This window comes from Rhineura floridana, chromosome 6 (assembly GCF_030035675.1).
Source record: "Rhineura floridana isolate rRhiFlo1 chromosome 6, rRhiFlo1.hap2, whole genome shotgun sequence".
In the NCBI taxonomy this organism is placed as follows: Eukaryota; Metazoa; Chordata; class Lepidosauria; order Squamata; family Rhineuridae; genus Rhineura; species Rhineura floridana.
This window is the reverse complement of record NC_084485.1, coordinates 44,108,597-44,127,474: the sequence shown is the minus strand read 5'-3', so window position 1 is coordinate 44,127,474 and position 18,878 is coordinate 44,108,597. Positions and strand designations below refer to the sequence as shown.

At 38.9% G+C, this 18,878-nt stretch overlaps 1 protein-coding gene across 7 annotated transcripts in view; it reads right to left on the bottom strand.

The window, feature by feature from the left end:
• The window catches only part of NCOA6 (nuclear receptor coactivator 6), a 74,522-nt gene that overhangs the window by 39,455 nt on the left and 16,189 nt on the right, over window positions 1–18,878 (bottom strand). For 5 of the 7 annotated variants that reach the window (XM_061631610.1, XM_061631615.1, XM_061631612.1 and 2 more), the window contains 5 exons: window positions 9,874–9,964; window positions 8,489–8,625; window positions 6,677–6,959; window positions 3,254–3,409; window positions 283–405 (listed from right to left, as the gene is read on the bottom strand). In XM_061631610.1, coding sequence (XP_061487594.1) covers window positions 283–405; window positions 3,254–3,409; window positions 6,677–6,911 — 514 coding nt within the window. In that variant the 5' untranslated portion in view covers window positions 6,912–6,959; window positions 8,489–8,625; window positions 9,874–9,964. The remainder of the gene's footprint in view (window positions 1–282; window positions 406–3,253; window positions 3,410–6,676; window positions 6,960–8,488; window positions 8,626–9,873; window positions 9,965–18,878) is intronic. The other 2 variants (XM_061631611.1, XM_061631616.1) reach the window with 2 other exon arrangements.

The following is an 18,878-nucleotide window of genomic DNA, read 5'->3' as shown; positions in this document are numbered from 1 at the left end:
TTCAGGCACTGAATGGTTACAAGGACAGCACCTATCCTTGAAGGGAACTTTGGCAAATCTGCCATCTAGGATCTCAGAGGATAAAGCATTAAAACAGGCTAACAAAACTTCTCTTCTATACTTAGGCATAGTAAGAAAATTTAGATATGGCATAAATTTGTTAGCGGGCTGTAGATGTTCCAAAAACAAGCAAACATGTTGCAAGAAGAGTGAAGAAGTGGAAAAGCAAACTTAGGAGTTGGAGTTGTATAATCTCTCTAAATTTAAAAAAGCTGAACTTGCCTTGGTTTACTGGCATGGGAAATCCTGTCTCCATTCGTACTGAGTTGCTTTGTCCAACAGGCCCATTAATCCTCACATCTTGGCCTCTGTTTTGAGCTAATGACAAATTGATGGCACCTTCACCTGAAAGCAGTAAATAACATTCAAACCAGAACATAAATATTGCTTTGATATGGCAGGGAAGGGAACAACAAAACAGCACTTAAAAAGGACTACTGAAAACTGGTATACTGGATCCAGATTAACAACGTGCATTAAAAAAAACAATTAGGAGAGGACACAGCTTGCACACTGCTTGACTTTCCTGTAAAAAAAATGCTTAAGAGTTTAACATTGTTTGTTAAAGCAAATTCTTATGGAAGTAGATAAGGGATGGAAAGATCTGTCAATTTCAGTTCTCTCAATTTCTCATTTTTGTAATCTTAAATTCTGTTCTCCACATTTCTGCAACAATTTGCACTTTTTTTAAAAAAAATCCTCATGAAAACCCTCTAGCATTTTAGTGCAAATTTCTCCTAATAAACACATTTTTGTAGGCTGCTTTAACTAATACACATTTTTGCAAGCAATTTCTTGACACATAATGCATTTTTATGTGTTACTTTCACTCACATATTCATTTTTATGTGCACTTCCCCCAATATATGTATTTTTGTAAACATTGGTTGGCAAACTGCATTGCAAAATTCAGGTAAGTGTGAATTTCAAAGGATGGCTGTATTTCAGTTATATCATTTCAGAAAGGTCAAATTTGATAAATTCAGCTTGAAATGCAAACTGAATAGAATTTCTCACCTATCCCTAATGTATATGCTATGATATGTGCATGGCACTTCCTTTTTCATTTTAAATGGAGAAAGCATTCCATGCATGCATTTCTTCTGTGCATGGATTTTTTCCCCTTGCAGCTATGTATGGGACAGCCAGCATGCAGAAGTATTCATATATTTCCGGAGCAAAGCAGCTGTTTTTCAAGCACAGTTTCATCTTATCAAGAATGAAGCAGTGGAAAATATGCAAAATGTAAATAACAATAATTTGTATCTGCTAGCAGACTGGCATTCTCTAATCAAATTGAAATGAGGAACAGTGTGTAAAAACCCACCCGTACACTACACTCAATATCAAAGGCCCTCCTCATTATGTGTCTCAAGTCAAGAAGCGTTTTACAGAAGAGAAATGGCTGGAAAAGAGAAATGGTTAACTTATCAAGAACTATTAGAAAATGTACATGGAGAATATATAATGAAAGAGAGAGAACTGACAAAGGAAGGATATAGTTTTCAATGGTTTGCCTATTTACAATTGTTAGAAAGATATAAAATGGACAAGAAAATGTATGGGTTTGAAATAAGTAAATCTGATTTTGAAAGAGGATTGTGTACAAATGATGAAAATATAATTGCGAAAATGTATAAACTCTTACTGAAAATGGATATGGAGGAAGAACAAGTAAAAGAGTGTATGGTAAAGTGGGCAAAAAATTTTGGTTATAACATACAAATGGATCAATGGGAAAATATGTGGAAAAAAGGCTTGAGATTTACATTATGCTATAATCTTAAAGAAAATTTCTATAAAATGATGTACCGTTGGTACATGACTCCAGAAAAGTTGTCAAAAATGTATAGTAATGTTTCTAATGTTTGTTGGAAATGTAAACAACAAGAAGGATCATTTTATCATATGTGGTGGCTGTGTAAAAAGGCAAAATCATTTTGGGCACAGATAGGTAGGAAGATGCAAAAAATTCTAAAGATAAATATTCAGTCAAAACCAGAATTTTTTTATTGGGTTTTATGGATAAACAAATAGAAAAGAAATATGGAAGAATAATATTATATATGATTACGGCAGCAAGATTATTATATGCACAAAGTGGAAAATGGAATCAACACCAACAACGGAAGAATGGCTATTGAAATTAATGGACTTAGTAGAAATGGATAAGTTGACATGTCTACTTAGAGAAAAATCGACAGATACATTTCTTAAGGAATGGTAGCCTCTCTTAGACTTTTTGTTGAAAGATCAAAATAAAATGATGATATTGGGATTTGACGATTAACTAAGACAGCCTATGGAGAAAAGTGATCCTGTATGTATACATTAAGGGACAGGTTTGATGTATATTATATACTTATAGCTGATCTGCAACAAATCGGAAGTCAACTATTTTTTTTTATTTTTTGTTGTTGTATTGTTATGTTTTTTGACTTTGTTTTGTTTGTCTTTTGAAAAATTTGAATAAAAATTATTAAAAAATATATATATCAAAGGCCCTCCTCTGGGTGCCTACTCCAAGGGAAGCTCGGAGGATGGCAACAAGGGAGAGGGCTTTCTCAGTGGTGGCCCCCAAATTATGGAATTATCCTTTTGACGAGATGCACCTGGCGCCAACACTGTTACCTTTTTGGCGCCAGGTGAAGACTTTCCTCTTCTCCCAGGCGTTTTAGCTTGTGTTTTTTAATTGTTTTTTTTAAAGTGTTTTTAAATTTGTATATTTGTTTTTAATGTTTTTAATTGTTGTAAACTGCCCAGAAAGCATAACAATAACAACAACAACAATAATAATAAAGTCAGAGGCCTGGGTTGCCACAGGGAACAGCATTTCCATGGCAGGTTTCCCATCCAACCCTAGGACATCATTTAATACCATTCATCAGATGAATCTTGGTTACTACGGAGTGGGTCTACCCACTCCCTGTAGCAACTACAGATGACGTGGAGCAGGGGAGTTCACTATTTCATGGCCAGAATTCACAAGGCATGTGGTGCTCAATAAAACAGCTGCGAAACAGTTACTTAACACAAGTAACTGGATCATATGGCCTGTCCCTGAGTCAGAATATCAAAATGCCAGTGAGGTATATAATTATTTAGTAGTAGAATAACTGAAAAGGCTAATGAAAATAAATGTGTCTCGTATGCTATACAGTTCAGACAAAGCCACAAAAATGGCTAAAACTACCTTCAATTTGAACTGAGAGAATTCCCAAGTCTCTAAGTTGTTGATTGTTGTTCTGAGCCAGCATCCGTAGTCGCTCAGCTGCTTCACGAGGAATATTGAAAGTAACACGTACGCTGTTCCAGGGTTCCACCTTCTTTAATTTTAACCTTTCAGATTCTTGTTAAAAGGAGAAAAAAGAAAACTTGTTGAACAGAGGATGTACGTGGTTAATCTGATACAATAAGGGTTAGCAAAGTTTCTACACTTTTATTCGCTACTGCCTATCAAGACAAACATTTTTTTCTGTGAGGAGGAAATCCAATATATCACAGTAACTCTGGCCTAGTTCACGTAAGACATCTCAGCTAGCAATTTTAATGTACATTGTACACTTGCACACAGGTTGGGCCAGCCCTCAAATTAATTCCAGCTGCCATCTTCATTCAAAGGAACCTCCTAGTTGCATGAGCAAAAAAATTTAAATTACAGCCATAGCAACTTGTGCCATCTCGAAAGTAAATTTTGTTTTTTTTTACAATAATTTTTATTCAAATTTTCATAAAACATAGAAAACAAAATCATAAAACATTCAAAGACAAAAAACAAAACAAAACAAAAATGATTAAACAAAAAAATAAAATGTTGACTTCCATTTGTCGCAGATCATATCAGTTATAGGTCTACAATATATAACAATCCTGTCTCTTAAATTATATTATAAAATCACTTTCCTCCAGTAGTTATCTTAATTAATCATCAAATCTCATAAACATTACTTTATTCTTTCCACAAAAAGTCAAAGAGAGGTTTCAATTCTTTAAGAAATATATCTATCAATTTTTCTCCTAATAAACATGTCGATTAATCCATCTCGTTAATAATAATAATAATCTTATTGTCATAACCATAGTCCAAATAAACATATCGATTAATCCATCTCATCAAAATCTGTTAGGTTCAATAATTTCAATAGCCATTATTCCATTATCCATATTAGTTCCATCTTCCATCTTCAATAGTCCTGTTAAGTCCAGTAATTTCAGTGTCCAATCTTCCATTATCAGTATTCCATAATAATCTTGCTGTCATAGCCATAGTCATATAATAAGAGTCTGATGGGAATTTCCTCTATCCCAAATATTTTCTTGCCATCAATTCTGAATAAGTTGCTGAAATATTGTTGTAAAGTCATATCTCTGTTCTTCTTTTTTACAAAATGCACTGGCTCATCTCTTAAGAGTTTTTCCATTGTCACATGGCTGCAGTTAATTCCATAGATTTTCTCTATATCAAGCTCCATCACGTCATTCCAGTCCAGAAGATTATCCAAGCCATTGATAACTTTATCTCTAATATCTTCATTAATTTCTTCAGAGATAACGTTAAATTCCAAACAGTAGATTTTATTTCTAATATCCATAAACTCCAGATCTTTTTCCAATTCCACATTTGTTCCAATCTCCAGGGCTTGTATCTTCCCTTTATTTTTTCTTTTCTCATCTCTGATCTCATTCTCCTCTCTCACAGGATCCCCTATTTCTTTAAGCTCCTGCGTCATTTTGCTCAGTTCAATTTTCAGCTCCTTACTGCCCTGTCACAGGGTTTGTTTCGTTATCTCAATCTCATCCATTATTTTCTGAAACATAATTACTTCCAGATTCTCAGCCACTTTCTTGATTGCCATTTTTAAAACCACGAAAACAAAACAAAACAAAAATAAAGAAGAACCACTTCTTATTTCAGCAACAATTGGGTTAATATTCCAGGCTTGATGACATCACAGTATAAACAGAGCAGCCTGCCTTATCTCTCTATGTTCAAGAATACAAAACAAATTTAGTTCCCAGCATCAAAACAGTTAGTGGCGTCGTGAAGAAGCAGATTCGTCAAAATAAAATAGACCAAAAAGAGAACAGTCCCAGACAATATAATGTTCCTCGAAATAGAAATCCCTCTTCTGTTTATATCTTTAGAATGCACTTCCAGGACAGCTTTTTGCAATAGAAACAGAGATAAGCTGTTAATTTCGTGAATAACAGAGAAGAGTTATAGCTCACCCAGAAGTTCTTTAAAGCTGATTCATTTGACAAATCTCTTTTTGCTGCAACAATTTAAACCAAGTAAAAAAAATAATAGAAAGAAGGGTGCTTGCCTGTTAGTCCGTTTTCTCTTTGAAGAAAAGATAAACGTATCGCATTAATCAGATAGAGCTTGTTCGGAAGTCCGTCCGGCATTGCTGGCTGGACCTTTTCTCATAAATTAATGAAATCCAGTCCTCCCAACAAAAACAGGCTTTTGAGGTTGATCTCTACGTTTCTCCCTGCCCGGGAGAAATTTCATCAGTCAAAAAAAAAAATGTTCTGACTGATTTATATCTGAATAAGCTTCTTTTGAGGCGGGAGCCCATCTCAAAAGCAGGCACAAGCGAAGTCACCCTTCCCGGAAGTGCTCGAAAGTAAATTTTGGAGCACTAGGTGAAAACTGTGGCAGCTGGGATCCATGACCAGCTAGTTCACATGAGCAAATGATACAGATATGTAAAGAAATCAGCTCAAAGTAATATCTGAACCAGTCCTGTATTTTTAGAACTGTCTTCATGAGCCTGTCTTCCCTGGTGAAAGCCAAATCAATTATCAAAATGAATTTTACATCTTCCATTTATTTTCAAGTATCAAGAGATCACTCACAGTAGAATGGAAAGGGAATTTGATCAACATAGACCTGCAAACAGAACTATAAATCGCAGTTCACAGAAATTGATTCAGAATGGATATATGTTCATAGATGACTGATCATATTTGCTTTATCTCTGGAACTGGCTAATCAAAATGAATTCTATTAACATAAAAGAACCACATCATGGAAAAAATAGAATATTGATGGGAAAGCAAAATAGTACATGCTTAAACAGCTTGCCCATTTCAAATGCAAGTAATAAGAGTCTGACCTGGAATAGACCACTTCATTATGCAAGAATAAACAGTTTCCTTCACTCGGGGGGAGATCCACTTATTTCTCTCACTTGGACAGAAAAACAAGAACATCACCTATTCAAAGGTTTTCTGAACTGTCACAGCGAGCCTCTTACAAGACCAGAAACTAATGCTTTGAGTCTCCCCAAGGCAACTTAGCTGCCAGGATTTAGGCTCGTGCAAACAAAAAACTAGTCAGATTACTGGTAAATTAAGGGGACACTGCATGTTTTAAAGTCCAAGGGAAAACTTCAAAAATAATTCTGCTTTATTGATGTTAAAAGCAGAAATAAAATATGGATAGGTTTCAGTAACACCCCCAACCAAAAAAAGCAATTAAAATAAGATTTAGTAATATTCTACAGCAAGTTAACTTTAAATAAATGCTTTGCATTTTTACACGCATAAATCTAATATTAAAAAGTTATTTAAGAATCTTATAGTTTAAATGTTACAAAAGAGTGTAAAATACCTAGGTGTAAAAGGTCAGGAACACTATCCAAAATGATGTCCAATTTCTGTTTGAAGTCATCATCATCAATATTCCCTTTAAAAGCTACAAAGATTGTGGAATCTTCACAAGGGCTGTCATGTTCTATGTCATCTTCTTCCAGTCCAGAATCAAGGTCCATATCCAGGTCTTCAATGGTTGATGAACACAATGAAGTGTAGTTATCGTTTAACTTAGGCAAGCCACCCCAAACCATGACTATACAGTTTGCTGCAGTGGAAGCTAATCAGGTATTAAGACAAACCTGTAAAAGAAAAAAGTTAAGATATATTGTTAATATGTGCATGCATAATTGGGCATCTACACAAGTGCAGGTTGTTCCTACTGCATATATTTTATTCTTAGTGTGTTTAGATCATCTTCTATAATTCACCATCTCAAAACTCTCCCAAGTGTCCTTGACAGTTTCAATGACTTTGCCAAAAATTATTTCATCTCCTCCCCCCTCCAGGTGTGTGTGGAAATTATTCAGCAGGTTTTAATGGGGGTGGGGAAGTTTACTGTGGTGCCAGACTATCACAGGCTGTACCTGTCTTTTTTATACTTAAAAATTGTATTGCAAGTACAGCTAGCAATGGCAGCAGTGGAGCTCTTCTCATTACCTTCAGTTCAGCCCTAGTACTCATCAGTTTCAATATACAGTAGGGCCCCACTCACATGGCAGGTTAGGTTTCAGACCCCCGCTGGAAAGCGAAAACCACCAAAAAGCGGATCAGCTGTAGCACGGGGGTCTGGAACCTAACCTGCTGATCACACCAGAAGAGGAGAAGATCAGATCTTCCCCTCCTTGGGCGCGATGAGCGAGAATCTGATCGCACCAGAAGAGGAGAAGATCAGCTGTAGCACACAACAGCTGATCTTCCCCTCCTCCGGCAAGAACAGCTGGAGTGCGAGGAGCTCCAGCCCCCCCTCCAGCTGATCGCCCTGCTGGCACCGTATTAGCGGAATGTCGAAAAGCTGGGCACTGAGAAGCTGGGCCCTACTGTACTGTTGATTTTCTTTCACCATGATTAGAAAATGCTAAGATACCAAATTAAAAATGAGTAAATAAGTCTCTGAGAGAGTTAACATTACAAGGATTTCAGCCGAATATTGTATTTTGCAGTGCAGTCACCAGCGATCACATGATTGTACACTTAGTAGTCCTACTGCCTCAGACACCCAAATTTGGATCTGATGCCTGCGGTTCAGCACCATCAATCATCTGTGTTGCTTCATTGGTGTCCCCCCCCCCGAAAAGCCCCTTCAGTGTACAGTCTTCAGTATACACAAGTTGCCTATTACCCTTCCTCTCTTTTAGCAAAGTCACTCTCCATTTTTCTTTTGGAAAAGAAATATGGAATGTGTGATAGAGTGATGGAGACCTGAATGGCGAGACTCTAGGAGAATTCTTTGAACTACCATTCACTAAAGCAAGGAACCTTTCTAGACACTTACCTTTTCCTAGGTGGAATGATTAGATCTCCCATCAAAGCACTGCTTCCCAGCAATGGGGTTGTGCTGTAATTGCTGAGAAACCTCTATCTTCACCACAGCAAGAACTATTGTATGCCATTTCTTACTGGAAGAAGTGGCTATGATATCACTGCCAGACATATCACAGTTTTTCCATTTTCCACAGAAGCTGTACATTTACGAATACAGTACTAAAGGGATATATTTTGCTCCCCAGAGAAGGCAAATGTATAAAAAGGACTTGGCACATATTAAGTAAATTCAAAGAGACTTCTTCACAAAGAATGAAGGATACTGCTAGTAAGAAAAATCCCCTACCTGGAGATCCTGTATGAGAAGCTGCATGACAACTTAAGTTGACCCAGAAAATTTGAGCCATAGGAGCATTCAGGGTGCTGGTCTGCTTGAACAGACTATAGGAGTTCAGTCCTCTGAATACTTCAGCTGTAACAAATCTGTAGATGTATCCATTTAAAATTAATTACCTGTCTGCTCTGAGCCAAATCAATACCCACATAAAACACAGAAAAAAATCATTTTACTAGATCCTGATAGTTTCCCTCAAAATCAACATATTCCCTTTAAATATTTTCTCATCAAACAAAACAAATTACAACTATCTTGAAAAAAAAGTATGTACCAATTCCAAATCTATACTTTGTTTTCAAGAATTTGATTTACAATACCATATCCATCTGATTCCCACGTCCTCAAAATACAGAGAAGAAATATAGTGGTGAGCATGCAATTCCAGGAAGGGAAAGGTTGTGAGGCAGGTTGAGTCTTCCTCATTCAACAAGCTGAGAACAAGGATTGAATCTCCCCCTGACACAAGCTTTCAATTATTCATATTGGATTTGTAGGCTACTCCTCCAAATGCCCCACCATCCCAATGTTTTAAGATAAATGGAACTCAGGAAGAGCTGTTTCTTTGTTCTAGTTTATACTTCCTGAAGCATGGCTTTAAGAGGAGCAGGATATATTAATTTAAAATCTACACTATGGGTGGCATCTAACTAAACAGTCGTACTAGTGCTTTGACTGTGCAGCAGAATTTCCCTTTCCTCTCCTCTCCCTGCATGCCCCAACAACCTCCCCTCTTTTGCTCAGGCAAAAAACCAAGAACATATTTAGGGGACACATGGGGAAAGGAAATTCTGTTGCACAGCCAAAAGTGCTTGCACTAGCAGAACTATTTAGCTGGATACCTCCCTATTTAAATCAATTATTTAAATCAGCTAGAAAAAGGCAAATTTAAATAATGAATTTAACTAAATTTAAACAACAGATTTAAATCAAGCTTCTCACTTCATATATTTCCTTAATAATGATGCTACAACCAGGTCTTACATCCCTTTGCTGTATATTTTGTATGCTTTCCTTTTTGCCTATAGAGGGAATGCCTTTTAACATACACCCATATACAGTGCCTTGCAAAAGTATTCAGGCCCCTGACCAATGCTCATATTACTGAATTACAAATGGTACATTGCAATTTTGTTCTGTATGATATTTTATTTTGAAACACTGAAACTCAAAATCAGTTATTGTAAGGTTACATTAGTTTTATGTTGGGAAATGTTTGTAAGAAACATAAAAAGCTGAAATATGTTGCTTGCATAAGTATTCAACCCCTGTGCTGTGGAAGCTCCCAGTTTATACACATGAAAGAAATTGCCCTATGAAGGACACAGTTACCTTACCATTGGCCTCCACCTGTGACCCATTAAAGTTGCAGTCACACTGTCAGGATAAAACCCCCACTGTTGAAGGATCATTGGTCAGGCTGTGGATCTGAAGGAAAATGAAGACCAAACAGTTGGATCAATAATCAGGAAGTGGAAGCTGCATCACACCACCCAGGCACTGCCAAGAAAAGGCTGTCCCTCAAAACTTAGTGCTCAGACAAGGAGACTTGTGAGAGAAGCTACAGAGAGGCCAACAATCACTTTGAAGGAGCTACAGAGTTCAGTGGCTAGGAACGGAGTAATGGTGCACCAGTCAACCATATCAAGAGCTTCACATAACACTGGCCTGTATGGGAGGGTGGCAAGAAAGAAGCAGTTACTCAAAAAGTACCGTCTGAAAGCACGTCTGGAGTTTCCAGAAAGCATGAGAGTGCCCCAGCTGCGACGTGGGAAAAGGTTTGTGGTCAGATGAGACCAAGATAGAGCTTTTTGGCCATACCTCAAAGCGCTGTATGTGGCACAAACCTAGCACTGTCCATACCTCAAGACACACCATCCCTACAGTGAAGAATGGTGGTAGCAGCAGCATGCTGTGGGGATGCTTCTCATTAGCAGGGACTGGGCATCTTGTTAAAATTCAAGGAAGAATGGATGGAGCAAAATACAGGGAAATACTGTAAGATTAAAAACTGAAGCTTGGGAGGAAAATCACTTTTCAGTAGGACAATGATCCCAAACACAAGGCCAAAGCAGCATTGGAGTGGCTCAAGAACAAAAAGGTGAATGTCCTACAGTGGCCCAGTCAAAGTCCTGATCTCAATCCCACTGAGAATCTGTGGCGCTCTTTGAAAATTGCGGTCCAAAAGTGACGTCCAACCAACCTGAACGACCTGGAGCTAATCTGCCAAGAAGAATGGGCGAAAATCCCTCCGAGAGCTTTGTGCAAAGCTGGTACATACATATCCCAAAAGACTTAAAGCTGTTATTGCAGCAAAAGGTGGCTCTACCAAATATTAATGTATGGGGGTTGAATACTTATGCAAGCAACATGTTTCGGTTTTTTATGTTTCTTACAAACATTTCCCAACATAAAGCTAATGTCACCTTACAATAATTGATTTTGAGTTTCAGTGTTTCAAAATAAAATATCATGCAGAACGAAATTATAATTCACTAATAGGCAAAAAACCTTGCGGTTTAAGATTGTACCTATAGCCCACAGATATTTCTATCAAACTTTAAAAAGCAGGGAAATTGGGCAGCTATAGTGAGTGCACCAGGGGAGCAGGAGACCTGACCTCCTCTCTGAGATATTGGACTGCCCTACAAATTTGTCAGAGTGCAAACACAATTTGGGTTGGTCTTTCACAGTCCAATCCACTTCCTGTGTAGCTTGCAAGAATTTGGCAACATGTGCCTCTGAGCATATGGTGAGTGGTGGCAACACCTGCCACCTCCAAAGATAGAGAATTATATTTGTGTATGTTTGTTGGTGTTCTTCTTACTTTGCTTCTTTCCTGTGTTACTAATGTATCTACAGAGAATCTAAACTAGAAAAATTTATTTCCCTCATTATTCATCCTAAAAATCTGTGTCAAATTTATTTTATTAATTTCAAAGCCTTTTTATTGGTCAATGTCATATGATGGTGAAGACAGCCTTTTGTGTTTCAAATTGGAGCTTATATTCTATTTCTATTTTGGGTGCATTAACAGTTGAATCTAAAACTGCAGTTTGATGTAAAATCAGACTGATTACAATATGTTGCTACTTCAGCAATGACTCTAATTGTTGGAAAAAAGAGGATGCATGTTTTCAGCCTGCTATGTTTAAACCACTTCATTTAAGACAAGGTGGGCACGGTCAATTAAAAACATAGAGCACACCTAGAATTTTGCTAGAATATATTTCTCCTCCAATTGTTTTATCTTGTGCAAACTGAGACATTCCTGAGGTCCACTGGAGACTATTCTGCAAAAGTCAGTGCCATTATTCCACAATTATGTTTGGATTTTTTTTAGTGCAAATTTTGCTCTACTTCATATATTCACAGAAATAGAAAAAAAGAAAAAAAATTCCTATAGGAAACTTCACTAAAATTGCAAAGTAAATCAGACATATTTAAAGTGACCATCTGAACTATATCAACTGTCTTAATAATGTTGCTTCCTCCATGCTAAAACAAGATCAGCACACAACATGTCTTCTTTCTATTATTTGGGCTGATTGCAGGTGTTGCCACTACTATGCTCAGAGGCACATGTTACCAAATTCTTGCAAGCTACACAGGAAGTGGATTGGACTGTGAAAGACCAACCCAAATTATGTTTGCATTCTGACAAATTTGTAGGTCAGTCCAATATCTCAGAGAGGAGATCAGGTCTCCTGCTCCCCTGGTGCATTCACTATAGCTGCCCAATCTCCCTGCTTTTTAAAGTTTGATAGAAATAGCTGTAGGCTATAGGTACATTCTTAAACCACAAGGTTTTTTTGCCTATTAGTGAATTTCCCTGCTTTTTAATCTGGGAGGTAAGAAATGGGATCCTGTCCAAGTTTGCTGAGAATGGATAGATAATTTGCATGCTTATTGAGTTCAGTGGGCTTTACTCCCCTGCAATTATGCTTAGGATAAGTGAAACTGACCAAAGGGAATGAGGGGAGGAAACACAGAGGGAAAGACTGGGATGGGAGCAGGCAGGATGGGGAGGGGAGAAGGACAGGTTTGATCATTTGCATGTTTATTGAATTCAGTGGGATTTACTCCCGTGCAATCATGCTTAGGATAGGTAAAACTGACCGGGGGGGGGGATGGAGGGCTGGAGTGGGCAGGGGAGGAGGAAGGTAGAGGAGAGGGGAAGGAGGGAAAAAAGCAAGTCTGATCATTTGCATGCTTATTGCGTTCAATGGGATTTACTCCTATGCAATCATGGTTAGGATAGGAAAAACTGACCATGGGGGAGGAGGAAGGACTGTATTGGAGGGGGCAAAGGAAGGGGGAGGGGAGGTTTGATCATTTGCAGGCTTATAGAGGTCAGTGGTATTTACTTCTGTGCAATCATGCTTAAGATAGGTAAAACTGACCATGGGGAGGAGGAGGAGGGGGAAGGGGGGGATTGGAAGGGGTTGGGGATGGGGAGGGAAGAGGCAAAGATAGGGGGAGGGAAGAGGCAAGAGGGAGGGAATAGGAGGGAGGAGAAGGGAGGGTGGGTTTGATTGTTTGCATACTTTTTGAGTTCAATGGGATTTATTTCTGTGCAATCATGTTTGAAAATGGAAATGGACTGCCTTCAAGTCAATCCTGACTTATGTTGACCCTATGAATAGAATTTTCATGGTAAACGGTATTCAGAGGTGGTTTTACTATTGCCTTCCTCTGAGGCTGAGAGGCAGTGACTGGCCCAAGGTCGCCCAGTGAGCTTCATGGCTGTGTGGGGTTTCGAACCCTGGTCTCCCAGGTCGTAGTCCAACGCTGACCTGGGGGAGGGGCAGGGAGGGGAGGGGGAGGAGATTGGGTGGGTGGGTACTGGGCAGAAGGGAAACCCCTTTCCTTTATTTATTAATTATTTGATTTATATCCCGCCTTTCCTCCCAGCAGTAGCCCAGGGCGGCAAACAGAAACGATAAAAACACTTTAAAACATCATAAAAAGACCTTAAAATACATTAAAACAAAACGTTAAAAACATTTTTAAAAAAGTTTTAAAAACATTTTTTTAAAAAAAAGAAGTTAAAAACATTATTAAAGAAAACATATTAAAAGCAATTATAATACAGACGCAGACTGGGATAGGTCTCAACTTAAAAGGCTTGTTAAAATATCAGGAACAGTCTTCAAAAGGCACCAAAAAGATAGCAGAGAGCAAAAGGAAAACGTGAACAGTATCATTGCTTTTCAGCGTTTCCCCCACCTTTTTATTCTACAGCAGACACATGTAGCCTCCCACCCAAATTTAAACCAAAGCTTTCCCTGGCCACATCCACACCAGGCCTTTATTTCCTTTGAACAGTCATGGCTTCTCTCAAAGAATCCTGGGAAGTGTAGTTAGTGAAGGGTGCTGAGAGTTGCTTGTTCCCCTCACAGACCTTCAATCAGAGTGGCTGACTGTTAAACCAGTCTGGCCACTGAAGTTCTGTCAGTGGAATAGCAGTCTCCTCTCAGCACCCTTCACAAACTACACTTCCCAGGATTCTCTGAGGGAAGCCCTGACTGTCTCAAGTGAAATCAAAGTCTGGTGTGGGTGTGGCCCCCTGATTAGTCAAGCCCAGCAGCTGTGAGGCTTTTAGAACACTGACAGTTGGTTCTTACAGAGCATGCCCGCCCTTATCATTGGCTTCCAGCCAAAATTTCTTAAATTAATTAAAAATCAGCCAGGCATTTTTTTAACTTTTAAACTACAGACGATGAAGGTCAGAGTATAGGGCAAGGTCAGTATTAGGATTACAGGTACTCTGTGAACTTGGCTGGTTTTTAATGAATTTCAAAAATTATGAGAACTCTCAGAGAAAAAAGTCCAAAAGGGCTCTGAGGTTTTTCCCTCTCTTTTTAGACTTTGAACTCTCGATTCTGTCTGACTGTTTTGTGTATCGCCATGAAAATTGAGAGGGTTGTTAAGCAAGCGTTTCTGAGTTCAGTACTATATGTTTTGTAAGGTTTTGTTTTGAAATGAGCTCATGGGAAGCATCAGAATGGCATGGGGGTATTTTCAATTTAACATTGCGGAATGTGAAAAATCCACGCTGGCTATAGTATGCAGCCACTCTCGTGGCTGTATAATGTACCATTTGTAATTTAGTAATATGAGATCATTGGTCAGGAGTCTGATTACTTTTGCAAGGCACTGTACCTTTATCTTATAACTAAAACCCTTGTCAGTTTGTAAGGTTAAGTATAGGAATACTGGACCCTTACACTGGACAATGTTGCCTTTTCTTCTTTCTAGTGCTGCTCTTTTCTGTTTCACTCTGCCTTGGCCCAAGCGCAACCTCACAAAAACAAGGCAGAAAAATGAAATTAAGTGTCCATGGCTAATAGGTAGAAGTCTGGTAGTTACTGGGTACTAGAGCACCTGGTAACTTATTTACCCTATTTTCATCAGGTAAAAATGAAGGGTTGTATCCAGTGCTCTATTTATGGAGTTCCACTTACTCAGTGAGATTTCCCCTTCTTCTCCTTGCCTTGTGCACCCTCAAAATCTGCACCAGAGGGTTCTCCTATCCTCAAACAGATGTTGAGGGTGTATGAGAGCTGCAGGGGAGAACAGCCAAGGGAAAAGTGCCGCTGCGCAAGCAGCAGTCTTCTTCACTAGCAGAACAGCAGTGTTGCCTATGTGTTCTATGCAATTAAATCATTACATACTGGGCTCCTGCTGGGAGGAAGGGCGGGATATAAATCAAATAATAATAAATAATCAAATAATAAACAAATAACTATATCAATACATACACAGAGCACCTTCAGCAAGTACAATGGAACTTCTATTCTATTCTATTATTTGATTTATATCCCGCCCTTCCTCCCAGCAGGAGCCCAGGGCAGCAGCAAATAAAAGAATCAAAAACACCCCAAAACATCATAAAAACAGACTTTAAAATACATTAAAACAAAACATGTTTAAAAACATTTTTAAAAGCTTTCAAAATATCTTTTTACAAAAAAAAGGTTAATAACTTTTTTTAAAAAGCTTTAAACACATATTAAAAAGCAATTCCAACACAGACACAGAGTGGTATAAGGTCTCAACTTAAAAGGCTTGTTGAAAGAGAAAGGTCTTCAACAGGAAAGGTCTGTTTCCTATGTTGTGCGGAATGGACCTCCTGATAAGATGGTATCTGCAGGAGACCCTCACCTGCAGAGCGCAGTGATCAACTGGGTATATAAGGGATAACAGGTATCCTGGTCCCAAGTTGTATAGGGCTTTGTACACCAAAACTAGAACCTTGAATTTGGCCAGGTAGCAAATGGGCAGCCAGTGCAATTCTTTCAGCAGCGGGGTGACATGTTGGCAATACCCTGCCCCAGTGAGCAGTCTCACTGCTGCATTTTGCACAAGCTGCAGCTTCCGGACCAAGCTCAAGGGCAGCCCCACATAAGAGTGCATTACAGTAATCCAGCCTGGAGGTTACCAGTGCATGGACAACAGTAGTCAGGTTATCCTGGTCCAGAAACGGCCGCAGCTGTATTACCAGCCAAAGCTGGTAAAAGGCACTCCTTTTACCAGCATACTGAGATCACCTGGTCCTCTAGCACACTGAGGTCACCTGGTCCTCTAGCACATTGAGGTCACCTGGTCCTCTAGCAACAAAGACTGATCCAGGAGCACCCCCAGACTACAGACCTGCTCTTTCAGAGGGAGTACGACCCCATCCAAAGTAATCAACTGACCAATTATCTGAACTCAGGAACCACCAACCCACAGCACCTCCATCTTATTAGGATTCAGAATAAGTTTACTGGTCCTCATCCAGCCCACCACCAAGTCCAGGCAGCGGTCCAGGGCTTGCACGGCCTCTCTTGATTCAGATGTTAAGGAGAAATAGAGCTGGGTATTGTCAGCGTACTCTTGACACCTCACCCCAAATCTCCTGATGACCACTCCCAAGGGCTTCATAAAGATGTTAAACAGCATGGGCGACAAGATGGTACCCTGCGGCACCCCACAGCACAACTGCCAGGGGGCCGAAAGACAATCACCCAATGCTATTCTCTGAAAACAACCTTGGAGATAGGATCGGAACCACTCTAAAACAGTGTCTCTAATACCCATCTCACCAAGTCGGCCCAGAAGGATACCATGGTCAATGGTATCAAGGCCACACTCCCCAACCTTATCCCAATAAAGGTAATCCATCAGGGTGACCAAGGCCAATTCAGTCCCATAACCAGGCCTGAACCCAGACTGGAATGGGTCAAGATAATCTGTTTCACCCAAGAGTACTTGCAACTGCTGCGCCACAACCCTCTCAATCACCTTCCCTAAGAAGGGGGTATTTGCAACTGGTTGGTAATTGTCACAAACCAATGGGTCTAGGGTGGGCATTTTTAGCAGCAGCCGGATCTCTGCCTCTTTCAGGATGGCTAGAACCACCCTCTTCCTGCAATGATGCATTGACCACATCCTGGATCCACTCGGTCAAACCCACTCGGCAAGGTTTAACAAGCCAAGAAGGGCAAGGGTCGAGAGGACACTTTGCTGGCTGCATCATCGCAAGCACTTTGTCTATGTCATCAGGCCGCATCAACTGAAACTGTTCCCAAGAAGTTGCAGCAGAAGTTGCCATCGTCTTCCCCTCCCTCTCCTCCCCCCATGCACCCCCATATCTGCTCTGGAAGGTTGGGGGAGCCTCCAGAGTAGACTGGGGGTGCACGGGGGGAGAAGAGGGAGGCGATGTTCCACTGCACTCACAGAAGTCATTCCATGTGCACAAAGATTTAGTAGGATACAACCATATGTTTGGTAGGTAACATGTAAAATACTCATATATGAGAAATGACAAAATTTGTTCTAAATTTATATAGAAAAGCCTCCATTAATTTTGTGTATCTGGTAAAGACATTGTTCGGTTTAGAGATTAACAGCAGCTGCTAACATACTTGCATCCATATTGTTAAGAAATTTAGTTACAAGTTGTTTTAAAATGCTGAATGTTTAAATTTTTAATAAAATCCAAGTTAAATAATAAAAATCTGGTGTTTTTTTAATTCGCCCTGAGAAAAGGACCAGAAAGTCATGTTTTATTCCTTTAATCCAGTGAAGGGAGTGTTGATAAAAGCAGAAGTTTAGAGGATGATTTCTAGATTTAAGTTTTAAAAAAACTGAGCTAACTATAATCATTTTCTGGTAATAAAAATCATCTCACCAACTCATACTCAGAGAAGACTTGGCAAATGATAGATAAAATATGTATGAATATTTTTATACAGCACAGACATTTTAAAAACCTGAGGCCACTGACACATACAGAACACACGTTAAGGCATTTTTCCTCCTTTATGTTGATGACCTTATTAATCACTTACAGCACAATTCTATTCATGTCTACTCAGAAGTATGTTCCACTGAGTTCAACGGGACTTGAGTCCTATAGGTGCACTTAAGATTGCAGCATAATTATTATAATTATTTATTTGTAAGCTTTTATCCTATATACGTATACGTAGCATTAAGTTCCACTTAGCTTAGTGATTCTTATTTCCAAATCACCATAACTGGATTGGGCTGAGTATCTGTTACAATTCTGAACATCTGACAATCTGCAATTAACATTTTACAATTTCTGAATCAGTAAAACTATTTAATTACTGAATCTTATTTGTACATAAGACATCTGCATTATTCTCTGCTAGATCTGCATGGTAACAGCTCACATTGTAGACATCAATGGCTTGCTAACATTCTAATACTTGCTTTTCTAAGAGATTGGATACCTGTTAGTCATAACTCTACAATTATCCTAAATTGAATGGACATCATGTTATCCACAAAATCACACACTACGGTTTAGATCTGGATTAGAATAATAGAATAGTAGAGTTGGAAGGGACCTATAAGGCCATCAAGTCCAACCCTCTGCGCAATTAGATTCTGGATGAGATCCTGTTGCCCTTCCTGGATAACAATAAATCTTAAAGATAATGTTCAAGAAGAGGGAACAAAAAGTTAACTCTCCACAACCCCCCCTTTTAAAAAAAGAAGATACATTAGCAAACCACATCTCCTTTAGGTTATTTGTTGTTTACTATCACACTATAGTTACTAGTGAACAAGAGAACTGTGGAGAGTGTTAGACTTGTGAGACCTGGATTTGAATCCATGTTCATGTACTATCTACTCATTACACTCTAACATATATAACAATGCTTAACGTTTGTATAAAGAAACCCAAATCACATCAGGTTTGGAGTGGAGAGGCAACAGAGCAGAAAGAGGTCTTAACCATTTCCCTACCCGACATTTCCACACTCCAAATTCCCTTCCAGTAGCTTCCTCATAAGGTTTCAAACAAGTACTTGCCTAAACACAC